Source organism: Berghia stephanieae, chromosome 2 (assembly GCF_034508935.2).
Source record: "Berghia stephanieae isolate SIO BIC M18660-M18661 chromosome 2, UCSD_Bste_1.3, whole genome shotgun sequence".
Taxonomy (NCBI): Eukaryota; Metazoa; Mollusca; class Gastropoda; order Nudibranchia; family Aeolidiidae; genus Berghia; species Berghia stephanieae.
Window position 1 is genome coordinate 65,814,694 of NC_088361.1, and position 23,529 is coordinate 65,838,222.

Genomic DNA, 23,529 nt, shown 5'->3' on the forward strand with positions numbered 1-23,529 from the left:
ATCCATTGATGATTCGGTTTCATGGCGTTAGCGCGCGGGACGGACTATCGCCAGTTATTCACTATGCAGTAGCATCAAGCAAGCAGCCTGCAGTTCGAGTACGTACAAATAAAAAAATATCCGTGGTGCCTCCAAATCTTTGCGGGTGTTGCCACCTCGCGGGCAGTGTATGTCACGAAAGGAGTGATACTAATACTAAGCCTCTCGCCGAGGAGGAGGCAATAAAGTAGCAAGGGCGACAAGCGACGCATGCTGGAAGCGTGAATTTTGATGGTTCCATTCTATTCGGCTACTCGTGGTGTTTCTTGGTGCTGTTGTGGAGATTTATTTCAATTATTGGTTTTGGGGGGGTCGTGAGTGTTCCTTCAGGATATAATATTAATATTCTCAAAACGCGTTTAATGGTGGTGATAGTAGTCTAAATGTCAGTGACACATGCCAAAGTGCGAGTTCAATAATGGATTACTGTGAACGTTAAATTGTTTATTTTTAAAAGAATATGGTAAGTAGATTTGCATTACTTTTTCAATTCCTAGTTGGTATTGACTATCTTAAGGATGTAGGCTAATTATATTTAGAATGGCTGAACTAAGGGATATATATATAAATAAAAAAAGAAAATTGCAACAAGTATTTTTAAGAATAACAATAATTTATTACTATGATGATGATGATGATGTTGATGATGATGATGATGATGATGTTAATAATAGTAATAATATTAATAATGATAATGATGGAAATGATAATATAATATAATAATAATAATATATAATATAATAATAATAATAATAATAATAATAATAATAATAATAATAATAATAATAATAATAATAATAATAATAATAATAAATAATAATAATAATAATAATAATAATAATAATAAATATAATAATAATAATAATAAATAATAATAATAATAATAATAATAATAATAATAATAATAATAATAACAATGACGGAAAATATATGTACTTTAATAAAATTTTAAAAAGGAAAAATATATTCAGAAAATGATAAATAAATAAAAATCTAAAATAAACAAATAAATAATCGAAATCACCCCTCCCCCTCTTGCATTTATAGGATAAAGAATTAAAATAAACTTTTAAAGGTAAGTGAAATTATTCTAGTTATCCATTATAAATAGAAAATTAAAAAACAAAAATTTTCCCAGTTAAAATTTTTGTTTGTTTGTTTAACCTGACATTTAAATAAAAGGCATTGTGGACTTTTATATCCGATCCATGTATAACATTTATACCAGTTTTTACTTCAGGATTCAGTATTATACAAATTTAACCATCACTTGTTTATTGATTTAGGTCTATTGATTCAAAAGCTCACCATTTCTAGTTGGCAAAACAACATCAAATAGATAGATATGAGTTTGTAATCAACATACAAATGGGAATTTGTAATTCAAACCAACTGTGATTTGATTATCAATTTAAAAATAAAGAAAATGATAAAAATGTACGCCTTCCGAAAGTTTTTGACAACTGAGAATAATTTTAATTGATCGATAGTCGAAGGATAAGTATCCTGGCCCTAACTTTAAATAATGTTTTAGAGTATAGCAGAATATCTCAAAAATCCGATCGTCCAAAAATCAAAACAGAACTAAATAAACAAACAAAAGAAAAATGAAAAACTAAAACAAATAAACAAAAATAAAGCAAAATTAATAAACAAAACAAATCAAAAGAAAATTAAAAAAAAAACAAGAACAAATTATCATTTGATATAAATTTTTTAAAATCAATTTCTTAATTTCCCAGAAATTGGTAGAAGAATAAAAGAATATATTATTATGAATCTGTAAATAAGATATAAAAAGACAATTATAATGAAAAGAAAAATTAAATTAATCTGCAATATGGCAATTATGTTCTGAGTCATGAAAATCACAATATTAATTTAAAAATGAATAAAATAAAAAATGAATAATAATCTAATTATGGCCATTTCATATTAAAAAAACTCAGTCATATTAATTAAAAAGACAGAATCATTAAAAAAAAAAGATTAAAAATAGCCTGAAAGTATTCTCGAAAATAAAATATTTAACAAAACAATATGTACTCAATTGTAGCAAAAAGATGTAAATTGTAAATCACCAGGGACTATAACCACTTTGGAATATGTTATCTCTTCATCTTGAAAATGAGGAATATTTGAATATCAATTTGATTTTCAGCATAATGATTTTATGTTAAAGTGGGGATTTTTATTCTGTTTAGATTTCACGCCACGAACAAAACGCCACTGTTTTTTATAGACAATTCAATTCAAACTCTCTTCTGACATTTATTACTATTAGCCCGCTTTCCCAAGGGTTTTTACACTCAAAGTAACACAACTCTATTGTTTATCAATACACATGGGTTACATTTATATTGTTTTTTCTTCATTAATTTTATGGCATAATGAAATGTAACACTTAGCGGCAGAATCTCTCGTCGTCCACAATAAGTCTTTCAGAGTCTTTCAGTGGGTTGGTGGATCCAGGTATTTTCCTGATTTTTCTAGTGTTAAACAGATTATACCCATTGCTTGATACCTCCCATTAAGGGAGTGTGTCTAATGTATGTGCTTTCCTTCAAGCTCACTGGAAGGTGAACAGCACGAGGTCAGACAATATCGCTCTAAGTGCAAATCAGCTGCTCTACCGATTGAACCCAGTCTTTCTGACTCATTTGGGATTTGAAATAATAATATTACGTCGTTCTGAGTTATGAAAATAAAAAAGGGATATAGAAGTTTAGCTTAAAAAGGCAAACTTTCTTAGAAAGATTAGCTTAAAAAGACAAACTTTCTTAGAGAGATTAGCTTAAAAAGACAAACTTTCTTATAATTTTGTTTCTTAAAACTATTGCTATGACAGAGACAAAACTCTCACATTTGCAAATCAACAATTGAACATGGCAAATCAATAAACTAATAGATACCCTACCCAAAAAGGCACACCTCCTTTGTCCATAAAATGATTCCACTTAATGTAAAAAATCTCATGATGGCTATTTTCTCTGAGAATTAAAAAAAAAAAAAGAAAACTATCGTTGGTTTATTTCATTTAGTACTATGCTTTTATGGTAAAAAAAATTCCTGGGCGGGCTTTATTTGGACAGGGTGCCTTACATTTTTGCCTGATATCACAAATAATGTAACCGTTGTAATAAAAAAAAGTCATTGTATGTCACAATGAATGGAAGAAAAACAGATTCACTTCCTGTATTTTTTGCCTGAAGCCGTGGTATCTATGACAGCCGGGTTATCCTATAATTGAGATATGTGACAATGAATGAACGAGATTAGTGTTCTCCCTGCGAGCTTTTTACAATGATGATAATAGTCGCACTAGCAGTAATAGTACAATTGTTACGTACTATTTGTGTTCATGTCGGCTGTGGTGGTGGTGGTATTGTTAGTAGTAGTAGTAGTGATGGTATTGGTTGTAGTGGTTGTAATAGTAGCACTATTATTGATGGTATTTGTAATAGTGGTGGGTGGTGGTAATAGTAGTAGTAGCAGTAGTAGTAGTAGTAGTAGTAGTAGTAGTAGTAGTAGTAGTAGTAGTAGTAGTAGTAGTAGTAGTAGTAACAGTAGTAGTAGTAGTAGAAGTAGTAGTAGTTGTTGTTGTAGTAGTAGTAGTAGTAGTAGTAGTAGTAGTAGTAGTAGTAGTAGTAGTAGTAGTAGTAGTAGTAGTAGTAGGAGTAATAATAATAATAATAATAATAATAATAATAATAATAATAATAATAGTAGTAGTAGTAGTAGTAGTAGTAGTAGTAGTAGTAGTAGTAGTAGTACTAGTAGTAGTAGTAGTAGTAGTAGTGGTAGTAATGGTAGTAGTAATAGTAGTAGTAGTAGTAGTAGTAGTAGTAGTAGTAGTAGTAGTAGTAGTAGTAGTAGTAGAAGTAATAGTAGTAGTAGTAGTAGTAATAGCAGTAGTAGTAGTAGTAGTAGTAGTAGTAGTAGTAGTAGTAGTAGTAGTAGTAGTAGTAGTTGTAAGATAAGTAGTAGTAGTAGTAGTAGTAGTAGTAGTAGTAGTAGTAGTAGTAGTAGTAGTAGTAGTAGTAGTTGTTGTTGTAAGAGTAGTAGTAGTAGTAGAAGTAGTAGTAGTAGTAGTAGTAGTAGTAGTAGTAGTAGTAGTAGTAGTAGTAGTAGTAGTAGTAGTATTAGTTGGTTATTTGATCGTCTGTATATTATATTGTCAACTATACCGATTTTATTGTAATTGTCTTGATGGCAAAAAAGTGATTAGATTGATAATATAAAGTTATGTCAAAATTTCTAACAGCAATGGTGATAACATTGGTGATGATTATGAAAAGAGTAAAATATAATAATAACAATGATATTGATACGGGTATCAATTGTTGCGTTGATATCTATTATTATGTTGTTAAAGCTGTTTAGGAACATGGTTTTGATGATAACCATGACAATGGTGATAATGTCGGTGGTGATGATAAAGATAATGATGATGATGATGATGATGATGATGATGATGATGTTGATGATGATGATGACGACGACGACTATGACGACGACGACGACGACGACGACGATGATGATGACGATGATGATGATGATGATGATGATGATGATGTTGATGATGATGATGATGATGATGATGATGTTTTCAAGAGTTATAAAAACGATATACTTAATTATACCCCAGGTATGGCTATGAATTTACAAATAAAGTTTCACATTGCTTACCTTTAAAATATCAACAACATAGCATGCATGTAGGAGTGTGAAACAAATCTTAGCCCATAAAATGGCTCATAAAATTCTCTGAAAATGCAATCACAACGTAATTTTAGATATTCAGGTGAAACAATCGTTACAGGTTTGCAAAGATGATTTGAAAAATATGGCATGTACTATCTATATGATAAAAAAAACCCACAGTATAAAACCTCCACGTTTTTATCTCTCTCTATTTAGCATATACTGGAGACCCTTCCTGGTATAATGAGTGATATCAAAATATTTAATTTCCTCATAAAATACATTTTCATGTCTCAATAACGAGCTAGTGAGCTAAATCCTTTGGATCTGGTTGAATGGAATGCATTACACTAGCTAGCTCTATTTATAATATAAAACGTAATAAAGAAATGTCTTTTTGGCTTATTAGGAATTATAATGTTTTATAGATCTACAATTTTCCGCAAATCACAATCTTTACAGAATAGGAAGTGTCCTTTCCACCACCCCATGCCCCAAACTTCCGTTTGTTTAATAATGGCTATGTATTTTGCCCCTGAATCGGAAAAAAATACTGTTCCGACCCTGGTTATGATTCTTATGAACACGATTTCCTTTAGTATGAAATGTGTCTTCAACCATTTCGCATTAACTCCTTACGTCAATTTGTATCTGAGTATCATCTCTATGGTGTAAATCCTGGGCCGACATTTTGGTTGGAATCAAACTTCGGAGACACCGTTAAACTGGTGCTAAAATCTACTTCTTTTCTTTTCCCCACGCTAAAACTGATTATCATGATTCTTCTTAAACGCTTTTGACAATAGTAGTCCTTCTGAGCCACTAGGCCGATGGAGCCGGAGTTTATCGCGGTTTCTATAGCTTGAAACAGTCAATAACAATTGCTTGCTTTCTTTTTGATTGGACACTAGTCTATTTCAAAGTGTACCGCCTGAACTATTAGAACCAGCAACCCAATCACTGCTGGGTGGATCGGAGGATGGGAAAAATAGCTCAACTGCACCCGGGATCGATCTTGGCCCTTTTGCGTGTGAAGCGAGTGTTCTACCAACTTAGCTATCGGAACTCCAGTCAGTTAAGTGCAAACGAATTCTATATCTAACAACGTATTGCATTCCATCGCAGTGTTCCTAAAGGGATGCTATTTATCACTTTTAGTATTGCAAAGGTCCTTAACCTAAACTAAAGCGTGAGCAAGTGGCATTTTATTATTTTAGTTAGAACCACTCCTACGCTAGTGTTTTTTCTTCCCCATAAAGTATTAACGGCTCGTGTCACAGTCCCAGAAGAGGAAGCCAGACATCTTTTAATAAGGTAACTGGTTGCGGCACCGTTTCTAACTCCAGCAACCAATTTAATCAATTTTTGAAACAGTGAGGCACACAAGTTGAGTAATCAAATAACCTTCACCGGTCTGGCAACGATATGAATTCATGGCTGCACACTACTAGCATCAAGCAATAATCAATGTCTCATATAATAAAATTTCCGCCATAACAGGATTCTCATGATATAACGATAGCTTGTGACTTCGACACTATTGCTATAATTTAATTGAAGAGATCAATTTTGAATCTATTCTTTAAAAACAAAAGGGTTTAGTAGTCAAAATGATTCCGTGCAACTCATGTTAAATGTTTGATCGGTCATTTGACGTTGTGAATTGTCATTTGTTGCCCGATTCATTTTTGCACACCTTCAGACTTCATTACGGACCGATTTTGATCGTTGATGGGTCAAAAGATTCGTCACGATCTATGGTGAATTCCACAATACAAAGTAAAGCATAGTAATTAAAACAGACCGTGTCGTTTCGTAATAAAATTTATTTCTATTCAAATATTGCGGGTTCTCCACCAGTTTTATCAAATATTTTACTGCATAATTTGCTTGCTTGGTTACTCATCTTCAATCTTTAATTGTTTTCTATATTTCTTATTTCGATGCGACATTCAATCTACTTACACAGTGAAATGAACCATCCGCAAACTAACACACATTATGCCCTTGATTTAGTTTTTTCATCAGTGTATCATAATAAAGCTAATTGGTATTTTAAAAGGAGCTAAATATATCTCTAATGCATCGATCATTTTATAAAATCCTATCTATCGCAATGTCATTTGTGCCGTGCATCGACACTAACTAAAAGTAACCAATTACGGAAAAGCCACTGGTGTCAGATAAAGATATGAAAAAGTGTGTATGGAACAGTGCCAGACAAAGCAAGGAGGCAATATACACACAAAAATAATCATCCCAAATATCAGTCTACCTCAACTGGGGGAACGAACCTCAGACCTCCTGATCACCGCCTCCATCCCAGTCGAGGAAATCTGGTTGGTGGTGGTAGTGTGTGTGTGTGTGTGGGGGGGGGGGGGTTCCTTTTTTTTCTTTCTTGTTTGGTCTGGCACTGTTTCATGGCCTCTTTTCAAACGTCGCTATCTAAATTTTTCATTCCTTCACAACTTTATGATAAAGGATTTCAGCATAGGATCATTTTAAAACAATTATTAATCCAAGGAGTCACAATTAAACCCGTATAAGTCTTCAAGATCCTTGTCACAATTAGTCTAACTGTAATTCCTTCGACCTCCGGTTTGTCCATTTAAAATAGTCGTTTATAGTCACAAGAGCAGTTTAATAGCTGATCTGTAGCGTCAAAGGGATAATAAGCTGATTGCTACCCATTTGATAGAACGTTAGTCTATCGCAAGGTACTTTCCTGTAGATCTGACAGACTCTAACTACCCAATCACAACTGGGTGGATAAGGGGGTCGGAAATAATGTGTTTTTAAATAACCGACCTATGGACACATGTTCATGCCCTGGTGACTCCAGCGTTATATCAAGTCTTTATATAAAATTTACTTTCTTGAGCTTGAGCCTTCATATATCGCAATATCCACGAATCGTGCTCAAAAGTGCTTTGCAAAGGGTCGCTGACCAACAGCAACACTTAACATGTCGGACGAGATATAGCCTGTTAGGTTATATTATGATATTTTTTTTTCGGATAGACATCGCTTTTAACGACCAGGTACTCATTTTATACATGAGTACAGTGAGAGAATGTGAGTTAAAAGCCTTTCCAAGGACTGAACTATGTACCGCTTGGAACTCGAACCCTGGACCTTCCAATCCGAAAGCGAATGTCATACTAGACCACATAACCGCACTGTCAGTCGGGTTTTCAAGATTTATTTATATCTACACGATTGAAGAGAAATCGCTAATTGCAGATTACTGCAGATTTGGGGCTTGCGCGTTAAATAAAAATATACAAACAAATCTGACTTTCAATTTTAAAAACTCCCCGCTTGGACAATTTTGAATCGGTGTATTGAATACGCGCTTTTAAATCACTTTCTCAAACGTAATGCACATGAGAAAAACTTCAGGTTTCTAGGATTTTTATAATTAGATCTATCTATTTATTTTTTCTTTTCTTTTCTTTTTTTTTTTTTTTTATTTACACGTTCGGGTGCTTGCCCGATTATCAATGGCGTTATTTTTCCATTTCGAAACGACTTGTCAGCATTTGAGCACGTCCATAAATCATCTAAGCGTGCATTATGATTACAGGGAAATTAAAAGGAAAAAACCCGCTTGATTAAGCGCAAACATAAATGAGGGAGAGAGAGAGAGAGAGAGAGAGAGAGAGAGAGAGAGAGAGAGAGAGAGAGAGCGAGAGAGAGAGAGAGAGAAGATATCTAGATAGATAGAACGAAAGAAAGAAAGATAGAGAGAGATAAATAGATACATAGACAGATAGTAGAAAGAAAGATAGATTGATAGATGCTATATCACATATCAAGGACAAAATGGATTATTTGTATAGATTCCAAAAGGCCATGAAGATAAAGAACACATTGGTAAGATATCACAGAAGAGGGAGATAGTAATTGACGTGCTTAATAAAGAATAGCTAGAGAGAATGACGTAGGCACGAAAAATTTTGTGATAAAAAACACTAGATATAGAAACTTAACAAAATGAGTAGGACACAAATCGTCACGGGACTGGAATATACATTAATATTGCATCCATGCTCGGTTCTATAATCATCATTTACAACCAAAATGGATTTATTTTGTACAGTTGAAAAAAAAATCAGAAAAACGAGTATCTATGACGGTCTAGATTAAGAAAACGATCTAATGTGAGCTTGTTATCAAATTTAATGCCAGCCTATATAGACTTACAGTCTCTCTCAAAATTGGTCCCGCTTTGTGGGAACCGCGAATAGGTTGGTCCATTTAATGATAATTGATCAAAGATATAGTAATTTCCATTCATTTCTTTACAGATAAATATTTGATTGTTCTAATAATGAGCCCATAACATTTTGGCTTATCAGACCTGTAAATAAGCACACGTCGGGGCTATTTTGTGATGATTGGTGCAAAATGTTGGTTTACTCGCTATAATTGACGAAATTTAACTTTCACTGCATAAATAATCAACAATCCGCCAGATATTTTGTGCTGCTACTTCTAAGAAATCATCTGACATTGCCCTACCCCCCCCCCCCCCCAGCCCCCCCCCCCCCCCACACACACACACAGGCACACTTCCTCCTTGGTTCCTTGGGTTTATTCTATCTAGCTTTTCCCATCGTTAAAGGATGACATAATCACCTCCTGTTAACGAACAATCGGATATAAAATATCTTATGGTATCAATGGGTGATGGTCAAGAAACGTTCTTATCCTCGTTGCCGCTATTTATCAAGGATCTTACACCACATTAACGTCACTGGAAGAGTGATAGATATTGAGCTTCTTGCTACCTTTTAGCATGTTGTGGTACAGCGATGTTTTCTTCTTTTAGTAACTGGTTCGAATCCCTCATGCGCTGTGTGGCCTTGAGTAAGCCACCTCGCCCTAGTTTACTTACTTGTGGTGCTTCAAAGTTAATTGGCAGACGCCTGAATAAATTCAGTTGCCCCTTGTAATAGAAATAGAACTAAAGGTCAAATGTATTTCCCTTGGGGATGAATAAAAGGAATTTTTAAAAATTGTTTTGATTTATTTTTTAAAATTTTTTTATGGGAAATGCCCATGAAGTGATAGGTTATTGATGTTTCTATTGCGTGATGTGGGATGGAGAAATGTAAGAAATTGAGTGTTGTAGAGCTTAAGTAACAATATCCGTAAATATAACATTATCATGTTATGTATCGTTTCGGAAAGTACATAGTTATTTTGACTTTCAGTTTAATCTTCAGCATCTGAGTTGTATTCCTTCGTGTCCGTTAAACATTTACGATCATGAACACGGTGCAGTGATGGATCGCAGAAGCATAGGTCGATTCCTTGTAGAGACTGTGGCTTTCTCCAATAATGTCATCATATCCCAAACGGCGTTTATTTGGTGTTGCTGTTTCTATTTTTTTCTTTTAAAAGAAATAACACGTTTGAAATTGCATTTTCATGTGTGTGTGTGTGTGTGTGTGTGTGTGTGTGTGCTTATGTGTGTATGCGTAAGGATGAGAGAAGGAGAGAGAGAGAAGGAGAAAAAGGAGAGAGAGAGAGAGAGAGAGAGAGAGAGAGAGAGAGAGAGAAAGGGAGAAGAGAGAGAAAGGGAGAAGAGAGAGAGAGAGAGAGAGAGAGAGAGAGAGAGAGAGAGAGAGAGAGAGAGAGAGAGTTTGTATTTTCTGTCTGATATTGCTTATTTATTATAATTCATTGATTTATTGATTCATTTTTCACTCTTTTTTTTTCATTAAAATGTTCAGAAAGTGATATTTGCTAACAGCCTATAAATTAACGCATTTATCACCTTGTTGAACTTGTATCCATCTTTCAATCGACTAGCCTTAACATAAAACACTCATTAAGAAAATAATATGCGTGTAAACGAATATAAAAATAAAACGTGCTGCAAATGTGTAAAGGTGTCAATTTTACGACACTGATTTCAATTTGCTATAACAAGGGAAAAGTACTTAGTTACTGTTGATTTATCTTGCATCTAATTTTTGATTTCTAGTTGTGGATGAAACTGTGTTGTTTTAACAAGGTAAATATGTCCATTTTTTCGAATCTGATCGAATCTGAAAATATTCACCACACTTTAAGGGAGGACAAAAATGCCGTAGTCTGGGAAAAAAAAACCATTAAGAATTTTTTTGCGAGAAAAACTTATCCTTCGAATATCGATCGACTAAAATGACCTTCACCCTGTCCAAAACTCCCAAACCTGGCATTTTAAGATGTCAGAAAATTCAAATCTGGGACTTCAGGGAAATCCCAGGTTTGAGAGTTTTTGACAAACAAAGTGTCATTCTAATCTATCAAACAAAGGGTCATTCTAATCTATCAAACAAAGGGTCATTCTAAGCTATCGAACAAAGGGTCATTCTAATCTATCGAACAAAGGGTCATTCTAATCTATCAAACAAAGGGTCATTCTAATCTATCGAACAAAGGGTCATTCTAATCTATCGAACAAAGGGTCATTCTAATCTATCGAACAAAGGGTCATTCTAATCTATCGATAATTGTAGATCGAGTTTCTAGTTGACATTTTCTTAATGCCTTATATTCTTGTTTGTGTTCGACACAGAGTTACATCACTTGTTATTTGTATTTCATGATGAATGATTGGATATGTTTTTGTAACACGATAACTAATGGAAAACTTTGTGATTTCTAAGTAATTCAGTCATGTCAGTTAAGAATTAGAAGCAGACATGTTTCTTGTTTCAAACGTTGTTTTGAATACGTTGCCAGGTTAAATATTTAGTTATACTCAGGCGTCATTTGTATAAATTCCAAAAGCAAATCGATTGTATTTGTTTTAGGGCATCCTGACATGGCAATATTATGTCGATAGGCAACATTTTCATTTATTCGGGATATGGCGTGGACCCGGTTATAAGAATGTGTTTTACCCATTAGTTAGTGTCCACAAATATAATGCAATGAAATATTTGAGAAAGGAAAAAATATGTTTGTGCTTCTTTTCATGCATAATTCAGAAATTAATTTAGATTGATGTTAGGACATTGTTTTTGTAAAGATGTAAAGCACTTTTTGATTATAGATTGCATTTTGAAGTATTGATGCGAATCTAAGAATCGAATGCAATTAATGACTTGCTATAACATTGTTTCAATGGGCTATACTTTGTGTAGGTGTGAGAGTAGTTCAATGATAACAAGAATATAATACTTTAAGTACGTCATCAGACTTGTACATGAGTAAGCGTAACTTGTTTCTTTTTTGAGACAAATGTGAACAATACTCTCAATCCAAGGCAAAATACTAATCATTACAAAAATGTTAAAAATAAACACGGAATTCAATTCGAATAATAGACCTGCAGATAAGTAGCTACATGTAGATTTTAATCCATATTTCAAAATCAGAATTTCTGGTCAATGTAAATGTTGCTGCTCGAAGTTCGAAAAGATAATAATGGTGTGAAATTGAATGTAAGCTTCAATTTAATATATGAAAACAGATAAAATGGACGTTTCAGGATTTCCCTTTATCAACAAAACAGGATGAATGAAACACTACCGACGAATGAGATAATGTGGTTGTCGCGTTGTTAAGATGAATCTGTTTTCGTATATTAAATTGAAGCTTACATTCAATTTCACATTGTTATTAAATTCCTGGTCAAGACATAAATATTGCATGAGACGCATATTGACCAATCCAGGTATAGGAATGAATATGCCTACATTGATTGACTATGGATTTAAAACGAAAGGTGTGCTGTAAGTTATAGGCATGATTTAGTAATCAAACATGTATCATGCATTGAGTTATTCAATTATTCATATTGCACTTGGCTGTAAGGAACGTGTTTTAACTAAGCTCTCATTATTCTGGTCATTTAACCAACTAACTGCTGTCGTAATCTAAAAAGACGTGCCTTTATAAATTTTGCCAGAAAACTCCTCTTTCTAACAGGGGATTCAAATATCGATCGATTTAAATGACCCTCAAATTGGCAAAAACAACTATCAAATCTGGAACTCCTCGGGAGGTCCCAGGTTTAAGAATGTTTTACCAAGATGAGAGTCATTTAAGTCAATCGATATTTGAAAGGAAGTTTATCTGGCCAAACTTTCAAATACGCTTTTTCCAGAGTACGGCAGTTAACTGGTTAGTAACTTTCGGCACAGATTAGTAATAGAGTTCATGCGCAGTGCCGGAGTCACATAAGCGAGCATGAATCAGATCAAGAGGTTAGAGGTTGGCTTTGATCTCAGCACCATTGTGACTAAAATCGGATTTATTAGTAAAGCCCCTTAACTATTACTGTGGTCTTATGACATTTGCAGCATTGTTAAGTTTGTAAATCCACGAGATTGTGTTCTGGTTAGAATGAGTAATTGGTAACAAACAAGTAAGTTTGCAGGAATGACTTGCCATCAGTGCAATCTTTAATTTCACATTTAAATTTATGGGCATTGTGATGGTTCTATGAAAGGTAAAATTATAATTCTAGGAATCAATATGTAGTTGAGAAATTAGATTGTGGCATGTTATTCAAATAAGGATGTGCATTTCCAAAGACAATGCATAACAATGCTTTTTGATCAATTTTGTAGCACAACAAACAATGTTTTTGATTCGATTCAGAACTTATATTGATTGTCGTTCATTCTAGTTGGCATTAAGCTAAATGTTAATAGTTTCTTATTAAAACGCGGATTATAATATTGTAACGTCATCTTTACTAGTAAACAAAGTTCCTTGGCTTAGTTTGATTTAATAACAAATAAATGCTTTAAGTTCTCCAAGGCGCCGGCCGATAGGTGAGAACAATGTCATTCGTTATTATTCGGTGTCGTGATTTTGTGATTTCACTTTGTTATTCATTATGCTTTAAAAGAAAACCATTCTCTATTAATAGGATCATCTTCTACACTTTCTTTTTGATAATAATAATAATAGTAATAATAATAATAATAATAATAATAATAATAATAATAATAATAATAATAATAATAATAATAATAATAATAATAATAATAATAATAATAATAATAATAATATTGCGCAACCTATCCCCCTGGTTGGAGGCTCTGGGCGCATTACAAATAAAATTGTCATATCGAAAGAGGTCTTTTCTACATCTCTCTCTCTCTCTCTCTCTCTCTCGCTCTCTCGCTCTCTCTCTCTCTCTTCTCTCTCTCTCTCTCTCTCTCTCTATCTTTCTCCCATCTCCCTTTCGTCTCAGTGTATGTAATTCCTTTTCGTGAGAAATGGCGATACGAAGTACAAGAATCAGATATGATTTAAAGAATTTCAGCTCAAATTTGACAGAAAACATATTCCTTGTACGTTTTCATTATAATTCGAGAACGAGGCACAATGACTGAGATGAATTTTAATGTCTAATGCTCAAGCTGTTAAATTGCGATATGTTGACAATCACGATTGTTAATGGTACAATCAACAGGTATAACCTAAATTAAAAACAGTACAATTGATTATTTATGAACAAACAAGAAACAATGAGTAACCTTCATTAACATCGAAATCACGAGCTGGATTTTCCCTGTGTTTTAGTGTCTTATAATGATATAAAGGAGGCAATACGGCCGGGTGGTTTAGGCATTGTCCGGTGGCCCGGAAAGTCCAGGGTTTGAGCCACGCTTTAGGCGTGCTGTCATTTTCTTTTGATGGGGGGGGGGGGGGGGGGTTCATTTAGCAAGATGGTCAACCTCAATTCGTTCGCTTTGGACAACGTGGATGATTTGTGTTGATACCAGACATTTGGTGGATTATGACTAGCTTTCGGATCTAAATATCCTCACCGCATAGTTGAGTCCTTGGAAAATACTCTTTACTCGTTTTCTCTCACCGTTCTCAAGTGTAAAATGAGTACCTGGTCGTTAACAGCGTTGTCTCTGTCGGAAAATAAAATGGTATTGCTGCCTAGCAGGTGTCATGACTCGTTCTTTGTGTTACATGTTGCTGTTGGTTAGGGACTCTTTGTAAAGCGCGTTGAGCCCGTTTAGTCAATATTGCGCTATATAAAAGCTCAATTTATCTATTATTCATTAACGATGGTGATATTTCATACAAAATGAAATGTTCACGATTATACCTTCTTTCCTTTTTTTTTTTTGGTTTTTATTTTTGCTTTTGTTGACCTTATTTCTTGTGGGTTGTCAAGCAGCGATCACATACACTTATCACTTGATATGCTGTAAGCCGGGTTGCCGTACCATATACCAAATCAATCAACGAGGGAATGAGTAACACATGGTGATCCTTCAGTTTACATGCCAAGATACATACACACAAAAACGTCGGTAAACTTACATATATTTAAAATCTAGAGAATCGAAATAGAGCAATATCAACTAAACGTGCTCAAAGCGCTTTACAAGGGGCCCTGGCAAACAGTAATACTTAAACATGTAGGACAAGACATGATGCCTGTTAGGCGTTAGTATACTATTTTCGACAGAGACGACGCCAGGTTCTAATTTTGAACATGAGTACGGCGAGAGAAAGTGAGTTAAGAGCCTTTTTTCAAGGACAACGATGTGCCGCTCAGAGCGGGACTCAAACCCCGGGCTCTCCGAGAGTCATACCAGACCACATATCCGCATATGATAATATATCCACACAAACATGCAAACACGTTTTCCAGTTTAGAAATGACGGGTTTTGTGGATAATGTGTATACATTATTGTTATGATTTGCAATCTACGTGTTTATTACAAGGTAAAATAAAGGAGTCCTTCAGAGCCATTCGGCCCATGGAGCCGGAGTTTATCCCGGTTTCTATAGCGTGAAACGGGCAATAACAATTGCTTGTTATCCTTTGGATAGGACGCTAGTCTATCGCAAAGTACGTTCCGCCAATTCTAACAGACTCAGCTACCCATTCATTGTTGGGTGGATTGGTTTCAGAAAAAAATCTCGACTGCACCCGGGATCGATCTCGGTTCCTATGCGTGTGAAAGCGGGTGCTCTACCAACTGAGCTATCGGGACCCCTTATTACAGGGTAAATGATAATAATTGCAGAATCCTGATGAAGTCGTGTGAATCGACATATCATTATGCAGCGTTGTGCTAGCAAATTGCCTTGAGCGATTTTTTACTTGTCAGTCAGTCATGATAAACATAATTTCCTGTATGTTAACAGACATTATTGTGATTTTGTACGTAGCGTAAACAAATTATGGAATTGATATGAGACCGGTTAGTTTATTTCATTAAATTTATTGATAATGGTTATGAAGGTGGTGGTTGTGGTTGTCGTCATTGACGGTAGTTTGGGTAGCCATAGAAATAGCGTTATTGTAGTAGTAGTAATATTAATTAGTAATAGTAGTAGTAGTAGTAGTAGTAGTAGTAGTAGTAGTAGTAATAATAATAATAATAGTAGTAGTAATAGTAGTAGTAGTAGTAGTAGTAGTAGTAGTAGTAGTAGTAGTAGTAGTAGTAGTAGTAGCAGCAGCAGTAGTAGTAGTAGTAGTAGTAGTAGTAGTAGCAGCAGCAGTAGTAGTAGTAGTAGTAGTAGTAGTAGCAGCAGCAGTAGTAGTAGTAGTAGTAGTAGTAGTAGTAGTAGTAGTAGTAGTAGTAGTAGTAGTAGTAGTAGTAGTAGTTGGTGTGGTTGTTGTTGTCATTGCAGAATTGGTGGTGGTAGTGGTAGTAGTAGTAGTAGTAGTAGTAGTAGTAGTAGTAGTAGTAGTTGTTGTTGTTGTTGTTGTTGTCATTGCAGAATTGGTGGTGGTAGTGGTAGTAGTAGTAGTAGTAGTAGTAGTAGTAGTAGTAGTAGTAGTAGTAGTAGTAGTAGTAGTAATAGTAGTAGTAGTTGTTGTTGTTGTAGTTGTAGTTTGTACCTGTAGTTGTAGTAGTGGTAGTGGCAGTGGTGGTAGTGGTAGTAGTAGTAGTAGTAGTAGTAGTAGTAGTAGTAGTAGTAGTAGTAGTAGTAGTAGTAGTAGTAGTAATAGGAGTAGTAGTAGTAGTAGTAGTAGTAGTAGTAGTATTAGTAGTAGTAATAGTAATAGGAGTAGTAGTAGTAGTAGTAGTAGTAGTAGTAGTAGTAGTAGTAGTAGTAGTAGTAGTAGTAGTAGTAGTAGTATTAGTAGTAGTGATAGCAGTACTAAATATACCATCTGACTGTGAGGTTTCATATCTCTAGATGCAAAAGAGGTTGATTTGCTATGAGCAGTCATAATTCTATTACCAACATTGATGGGTAGTTCATCCTTTTAGTTCTCTAATTGATGTATCTGCTGTATTTGTAACTTTACTCATAAATAATAAAAATGAAATAATTCGGAATTTATCAAGAATCAAACAATTTTCCATCTTTATTGTTACAGACTTCAATTAATCAATTCAATTTGATCTTTTATTTTATCTTATTTGAAACGTACCTTACTATACATTGTAATGTTTTAATAACATAATAATTTAATGTAGTTAGAATTTTGAAATGATACTGAAATGATACTGAACGAGTATGTTTGCTCTTTTATTTTTTAACAATTGCCACTAAATAGAGAAATGGAAAATTTATAACTTCATGTCCAATTAATTGTAATATTGAACAATACAAAGAGCGAAAACAAAGACTTTTATAGGCATTTAACATTATTGCCTGATTTAAGTAATAGAAAATGAAATAGATAAGAGGCGATAGTTTGCTGACGTTTTCCTGATGCCAAATTGACAAAATAACATTATGATTGATATTCAATTATTTTAATGGGTTTGCGGCACAAAATAGAATGCTACTCCCGAAAGTGTCCATTAAATGGCCAAACGGGCATATTGCCAAGTAAGACATTGTTTTCGCCAAAATGGCTTAAGCAATTTTATGGGAAAGACAGTTTATTTCAGAATAGATATGATCCCTGTAATTGGCTGAAAGACTAATGATGATCAGAAAATTTTCGTTCAAATTTCTTTCAAAATTATTTTTGACTTACTATTACATAGATAGCATTGCATCAAAGTCTAAAGATAATATGAATAATGCACCTCCGTGAATATTTACTTAATGGTTTCATGCGTATTGAATCGATAATATGGAATATATTATGAAGTGTTGACACTTATTAGAATTTGATATACAATATATACAATACTGAAATTAATCTCATCGCATGTTTCCTATTTCGACCTGGGTGTTTAATTTTAAACTAAATACTATGAAAAATAATGAATACTTTAAATCATATTTCAATAAACATAACGTTTTCTTTCTTCTTCTTTTATTTCTCTTCCACAGAATATTCACGTGAGAATAATTTAAATGTAATTACAATGTTGTGACAAACCCTGACCCGTGGGATAATATTAGCGACAACCGGAAGTGGATCAAATCCTTTTCAAGCGGAGGACATCGTTTAATATTACATACTAATCAATGACCTTACTGGATTTATGTTTTGTTTTGATATCAAGGATTACTTGACAGTTTCTATGTTCGTGGATTAACCGTCAATATGTGTTGAGGACATTTAAACGGTAACAAGACAATGGATGTCACAGCTTTAATCGTATCCATGGTGATGACGGCCATTCTTCCTGCTTTGGTCAGCAGTCATGTGCCGTTTGATGGTAAGTTTTTATCTATTCCTTTTCTAAAGGTTTAAACACTATAAAAATAATTGAGCATGTATATAGTGCAATATCCGCTAAACGTGCTCAAAGCACTTTACAAGGGGTCTCTAGCCTACAGAAACACTTAAAATTCAGGACAAACCTTGACCCTGTTTTTTTCCAACAGAAACAAAGGTCAGGTAATAATTTTACAACTCAAAACAGTGAAGGGCCTTGACCAAGGACTTGACTATGCGCCGCAATGAGCGGGACTCGAACCCAGGACATTCCCATCCGAAGAAGATTATTCTACACATATCCGCACAAGTTAAGCCAATAAAAAAACTTTATGATCGCTTTATTAGAATGACTTGTGTATACATAATATTATATGGGCAATACTCTCAAAACGGTATTATGTCGGGAGTAAACCTGGTGCTTAAAACTAATATACCGCTTCACTACTATAACTCCCCTCAATATAACCATCTATTCAACTGACATTATACAGGGTATCCACGAAGTCTGGGTACTATCTGTTTTTATTTATTCATTTATACTATAGATTGTAGAGATTTGGCTGAAAGATACTTTTCTTCACCGAAGAAGAGGTCACGTGTAGTTAAAATACAATTCATTTGCATCCCAAATTGAATAAGATTCGAGTCTGAAGGAGGAATTTGTACTATTACCATGTACACCCATGAAAACTTGATGAACACCCTGTATAATTTAAGTTTAAAATTCAGGTCTTAGCCCTCTCCTTACCAACTAAAGGAAAATCGTCACATTCGTTACGATACAGCCAACATTTTTCTTATTCAATTTTCTTTTCTACATCATAAAATTTAAAGAAAATGAACCGTGTGTTGTAGAGCAGGTTATGCTAAAGAAATTATGTATCGCAAGAAACTTACTGCTATAGTGCCAGAGTGATACAAAATCTAATTGGTGTTAGTTGTGTGTGAAGTTTTGGGGTAAATCTTGAAAATGGCCGGCAAGGAGAGGATTAAGCACCGGATTCATCCACACACGATATTACTATGAGACGTTTCTTCACCTCTAGCTATCTATACTGCCGTGCTCTGATAAAACACAATTTTAAATTTTGGCCAAAACGTTTGTTTGTCAGATATCGATTAAAATCAGTATACGGATATTTTTTTTTTTTGGGGGGGGGGGGGGCGGTGAAACTCTCGCTTTCGGATTTGTAGGTCCTGGGTTTGAATCCCGTTCTGAGCGGCTATAGTTGAATCATTGGAAAAGGCTCTTTATTCACATTCATACTCTCATCGTAATCGGGTGTAAAATGAGTACCTAGTGGTAAACAGCGTTGTCTCTGTCGAAAAGAATAGTAATATCGCCGTCTTGTCGTCTCGTCCTACGTATTAAGTGTTGGCTGGGAACCCCCTTGTAAAGCGCTTTGAGCACGTTTAGTGGACATTTCGCCATGGCATTTATATAGTGCAATATCCACTAAACGTGCTCAGCGCCCTATTCAAGGGGCCCCTAGCCAACAGCAACACTTAACATGCAGGACGAGACTGGTTTTTTTTTGTGTGGATATTTTTTCTTTTATCGATCGCGATGCAAAGGCCAAATTTTCTGTCCAACAGGTTAAAAAAGTGTTTTATTAGAGATCGGCAAACTAGTAGTCCTTTCTAGCAGTAGGGCTCAAGACCGGATTTAACCTGAGTTACTAAACTGTGAAACAAAAATCTGAACAAGTGTGTATGAAAGGTGCCAGACAAAGCAAGAAAGAAAGAGAAAAAAAAAAAACAAGAAAAAAAAAACATCCCGAAAAATCAGTCAATCGTGACTGGGGATCGAACCTCAGACCTTCTGATTAATGGCACGAGATCGACTGAATTTTTGGGATACTTTTTTATATCTTGTATTTTTCTTTCTAGCTTTGTCTGGCACCTTTCATACACACTTGTTCAGATCTTTATCTTACACAGGTGCCTGCTCCTTAATTTCAGTGTGAAACAGACACTTGACTGGCAGTTGCTTTGTACCCATTTGATAGTAGTCTTTTAGAGCCATTGGTCCCATGAAGCCGGAATTTATTCCGGTTTCTATTGCCTGCTATCGTTTGGATAGGACGCTAGTCTATTGCAAGTACTTTCCGCCAGATCAAACAGAAACAATAACCGCTTAGCGGACTGGGAGGTCAGAAAAACATCTCGACTCCACCTGGGATCGATTTCAGTCCCTTTCCTAGTGACCAATTTGATAGGAGATCGTCCTTTTTACTGAGATAATCTCCAAATATTATTAAATTAACGTGACCTAATCATTGTGTCCAATTTTGATTCTTGAACTTTTCTGGATAGGAAAGCATTTATGGTTTTTTAGTCGACTCAGGCTTTGCACGGAGATCTCCATCCATTGATTTTTTTTTACCTTGCAAAGAAATCCGATTTCTTATAACAGCCACTGAACCATGTATGATGTGCTTTAAACCGTAAGGATTGCTTCATTATTTCTCCAATACAAGAAGTTGATTGAACTATCCTCATCAAAATAATGTTAGTGGTGATCTTTATCGTTATTATCATCATCAAATCCTCGACTGCAACCGGGATCGATCTCGGTCCCCTTGCTTGTAAAGCGAGTGCTCTACCAACTGAACTATCGGAACCCCTAATAAGATATAATGATGTTAAATATATGACATGGCACTTTATCCATGCCAAGCCCTGAGCGAGCAAAGTCATGAAAACAGTCAACCTCCCCCCCCCCCCCCCCCCCCAACACACACACATACACACACACCTCCCTTCCTTTCACGACGAATTTCCTTCCTGCCGATTGTTCAAAATGACACAAATCCTCAATTCTACTTCTACTTATCTCCAGATAAATCTAAGATGATAATTTGATACGTATAACCACCCACACTAATCTACGGGTGGCAGGGAAGGGCAGTGGGATTCCTATAATGTGTCACTTGCCGTTACATGTATAGTCGTCATCTCTTAAGACTAACCCTGCCTTTATTGTACGTTACAAAGGCATAATGTGTCTGCGTAGGCTCACGAAACGTATACTAACTTTACTAAAACTACAGCCAATTATTTTTTAGAGGAAGGTACCGAGAAATGCGTATTGAGAATATCTTGATCGTATTATTATTATTATTATTATTATTATTATTATTATTATTAGTAGTAGTAGTAGTAGTAGTAGTAGTAGTAGTAGTAGTAGTAGTAGTAGTAATAGTAGTAGTAGTAGTAGTAGTAGTAGTAGTAGTAGTAGTAGTAGTAGCAGTAGTAGTAGTAGTAGTAGTAGTAGTAGTAGTAGTAGTAGTAGTAGTAGTAGTAGTAGTAGTAGTAGTAGTAGTTGTAATCGTCGTCGTCGTAGTAGTAGTAGTAGTAGTAGTAGTAGTAGTAGTAGTAGTAGTAGTAGTAGTAGTAGTAGTAGTGGTAGTAGTAGTAGTAGTAGTAGTAGTAGTAGTAGTCGTAGAATAGCAGCAGCAGTAAACTACTCAATGCCCTTCTACTGTTGTTTTTAAAATATTTCATATAAATTCTTTAAAATTGCTGTGAATTACAAATAGATGTAATTTTCTTGTGACTCCCACGTATAAAAAAATGATGATATTCAAACTCGCGGAGTGTAATTTTAGTAAAAAAGCAATTACTGTTAAGGGAAATATCATATCTTAAATAGCATCGCTCATCGAAGGCGTTCGGAAGATTGGCATTAAAGAAAACATCGAGTTAATTTGCTAAGCTAATCTGCTATATTAATACTTAAAATTGGCTTCTCGCAATCGTCCTCCAATTACACAATTATCCCTTCCCTCACAACGATCCTTCCGGGGCCTATATTACCCCAGACAAGTTGGGATGGAGAGAGGTTAGTGAAGGTATATGGATGAATAGGTAGGTAAATAGCTCGGTAGGTAGGTAGGTCGGTGGGTAGATAGATATATAGATAGATAGGTAGGTAGGTAGGTAGGTAGGTAGATAGATAGATAGATAGATAGATAGATAGATAGATAGATAGATAGATAGATAGATAGGTAGATTTAAGAGTTCATTCCAGATCCATTTGAATGTGTTAATCATTAATGACGTCCCAAAGCTATGTTCAAAACTATACACATAATCATGACAATGTACACATGCAAACATTAAAATCTCGATAGATCCCAAGGTACATGTTCGGTCTGGATGCAGTCAAGTTATTTTTTTTCTCGGAATTATCAGAGTAATCCGGTTATAATTTTGCAGCTCGGACTGGTAGATCTGGTGGAAAACACGTTATCATAGACCAGCGTCCTATCTAAAGGGCAGTAAGCAAATGCTACTGTTCACTTTAAGGTACAACAATTGATCCTACTCCGATTTCATAGGCCCTTATGGGTCTGAAGAATACTTATAGAGATCAAAGGAATGCAATAGGGAGCAAATACTTCCCCACATTGAAAATTATTTTATCTCATCATAATGCCTATATGTTTTTCAGGCAGTTCTAGACACTATATGACTTTTAAAAAAGTCTGCCAAACACGTTTAAATTATGTCGGCAAGACAACTCGTCCTTCAAATATCAACTGATTAAAATGACCCTCATGTTGTCAAACCGGGGACTGCAGTCCTCACTTCCGCGTTTGTCCTCAGTCCCAACTTGTAATGAATTTTTAAATAGACGAGTGTCATTTTAATGGATCGATATTTAAAGGACTATTAAAGTCCCGGTTTTGAGAGTTTTTGACAAGATCGATATTTACAGAACGAGTTTTCTGGCTAAAATCTTTTAATGCTTTTATATTTCTGAGTACAGGAAATAATAATAGAAGATAATGTAATATTATGATCTGGACGGGAGGTTTATTTTTTACTTTGTTCTTAGACCAATTGTTTAAAATTACCACCCGTGCGCAGTTTTACTTTTTGATGTCTTAGCGTGAAAGAAATCAGAAGACATTGAAATGATTTTAAAGAATCTCAATCTCAATTTGCTTTCACATTTCTCCAACTTGTTATAATTAGTTGATATCCATTCTTTATTTTATCTCAATTCTTTGTGTCAAACGCGTGATAGAGTCTTTTCACTTCGAGCTTATTTGTTCGTACATATAGGGAATGAGATTAGCGGAAGAGTAGCGTCCCTTGATTGGACGTCACCCATAGTCTGTGACGTCACCGGCGGAAAAGTTATTAGAGAGAGAACGTCATGCGTAGTGTAATATAACCTATTAACTCTTGCTAATTTGTGAGAAGTTAGGGCCTG

The 23,529-nt window shown here is 34.7% G+C and overlaps 1 protein-coding gene across 2 annotated transcripts in view; it reads left to right on the top strand.

Moving 5' to 3' along the window:
- The first annotated feature begins 235 nt into the window (after positions 1-235).
- Positions 236-23,529, top strand: part of LOC144965360 (zwei Ig domain protein zig-8-like) — a 135,263-nt gene continuing 111,969 nt past the window's right edge. For both annotated transcript variants that reach the window (XM_078900613.1, XM_078900614.1), the window contains exons 1-2: positions 236-502; positions 17,972-18,303. In XM_078900613.1, coding sequence (XP_078756739.1) covers positions 18,222-18,303 — 82 coding nt within the window. In that variant the 5' untranslated portion in view covers positions 236-502; positions 17,972-18,221. The remainder of the gene's footprint in view (positions 503-17,971; positions 18,304-23,529) is intronic.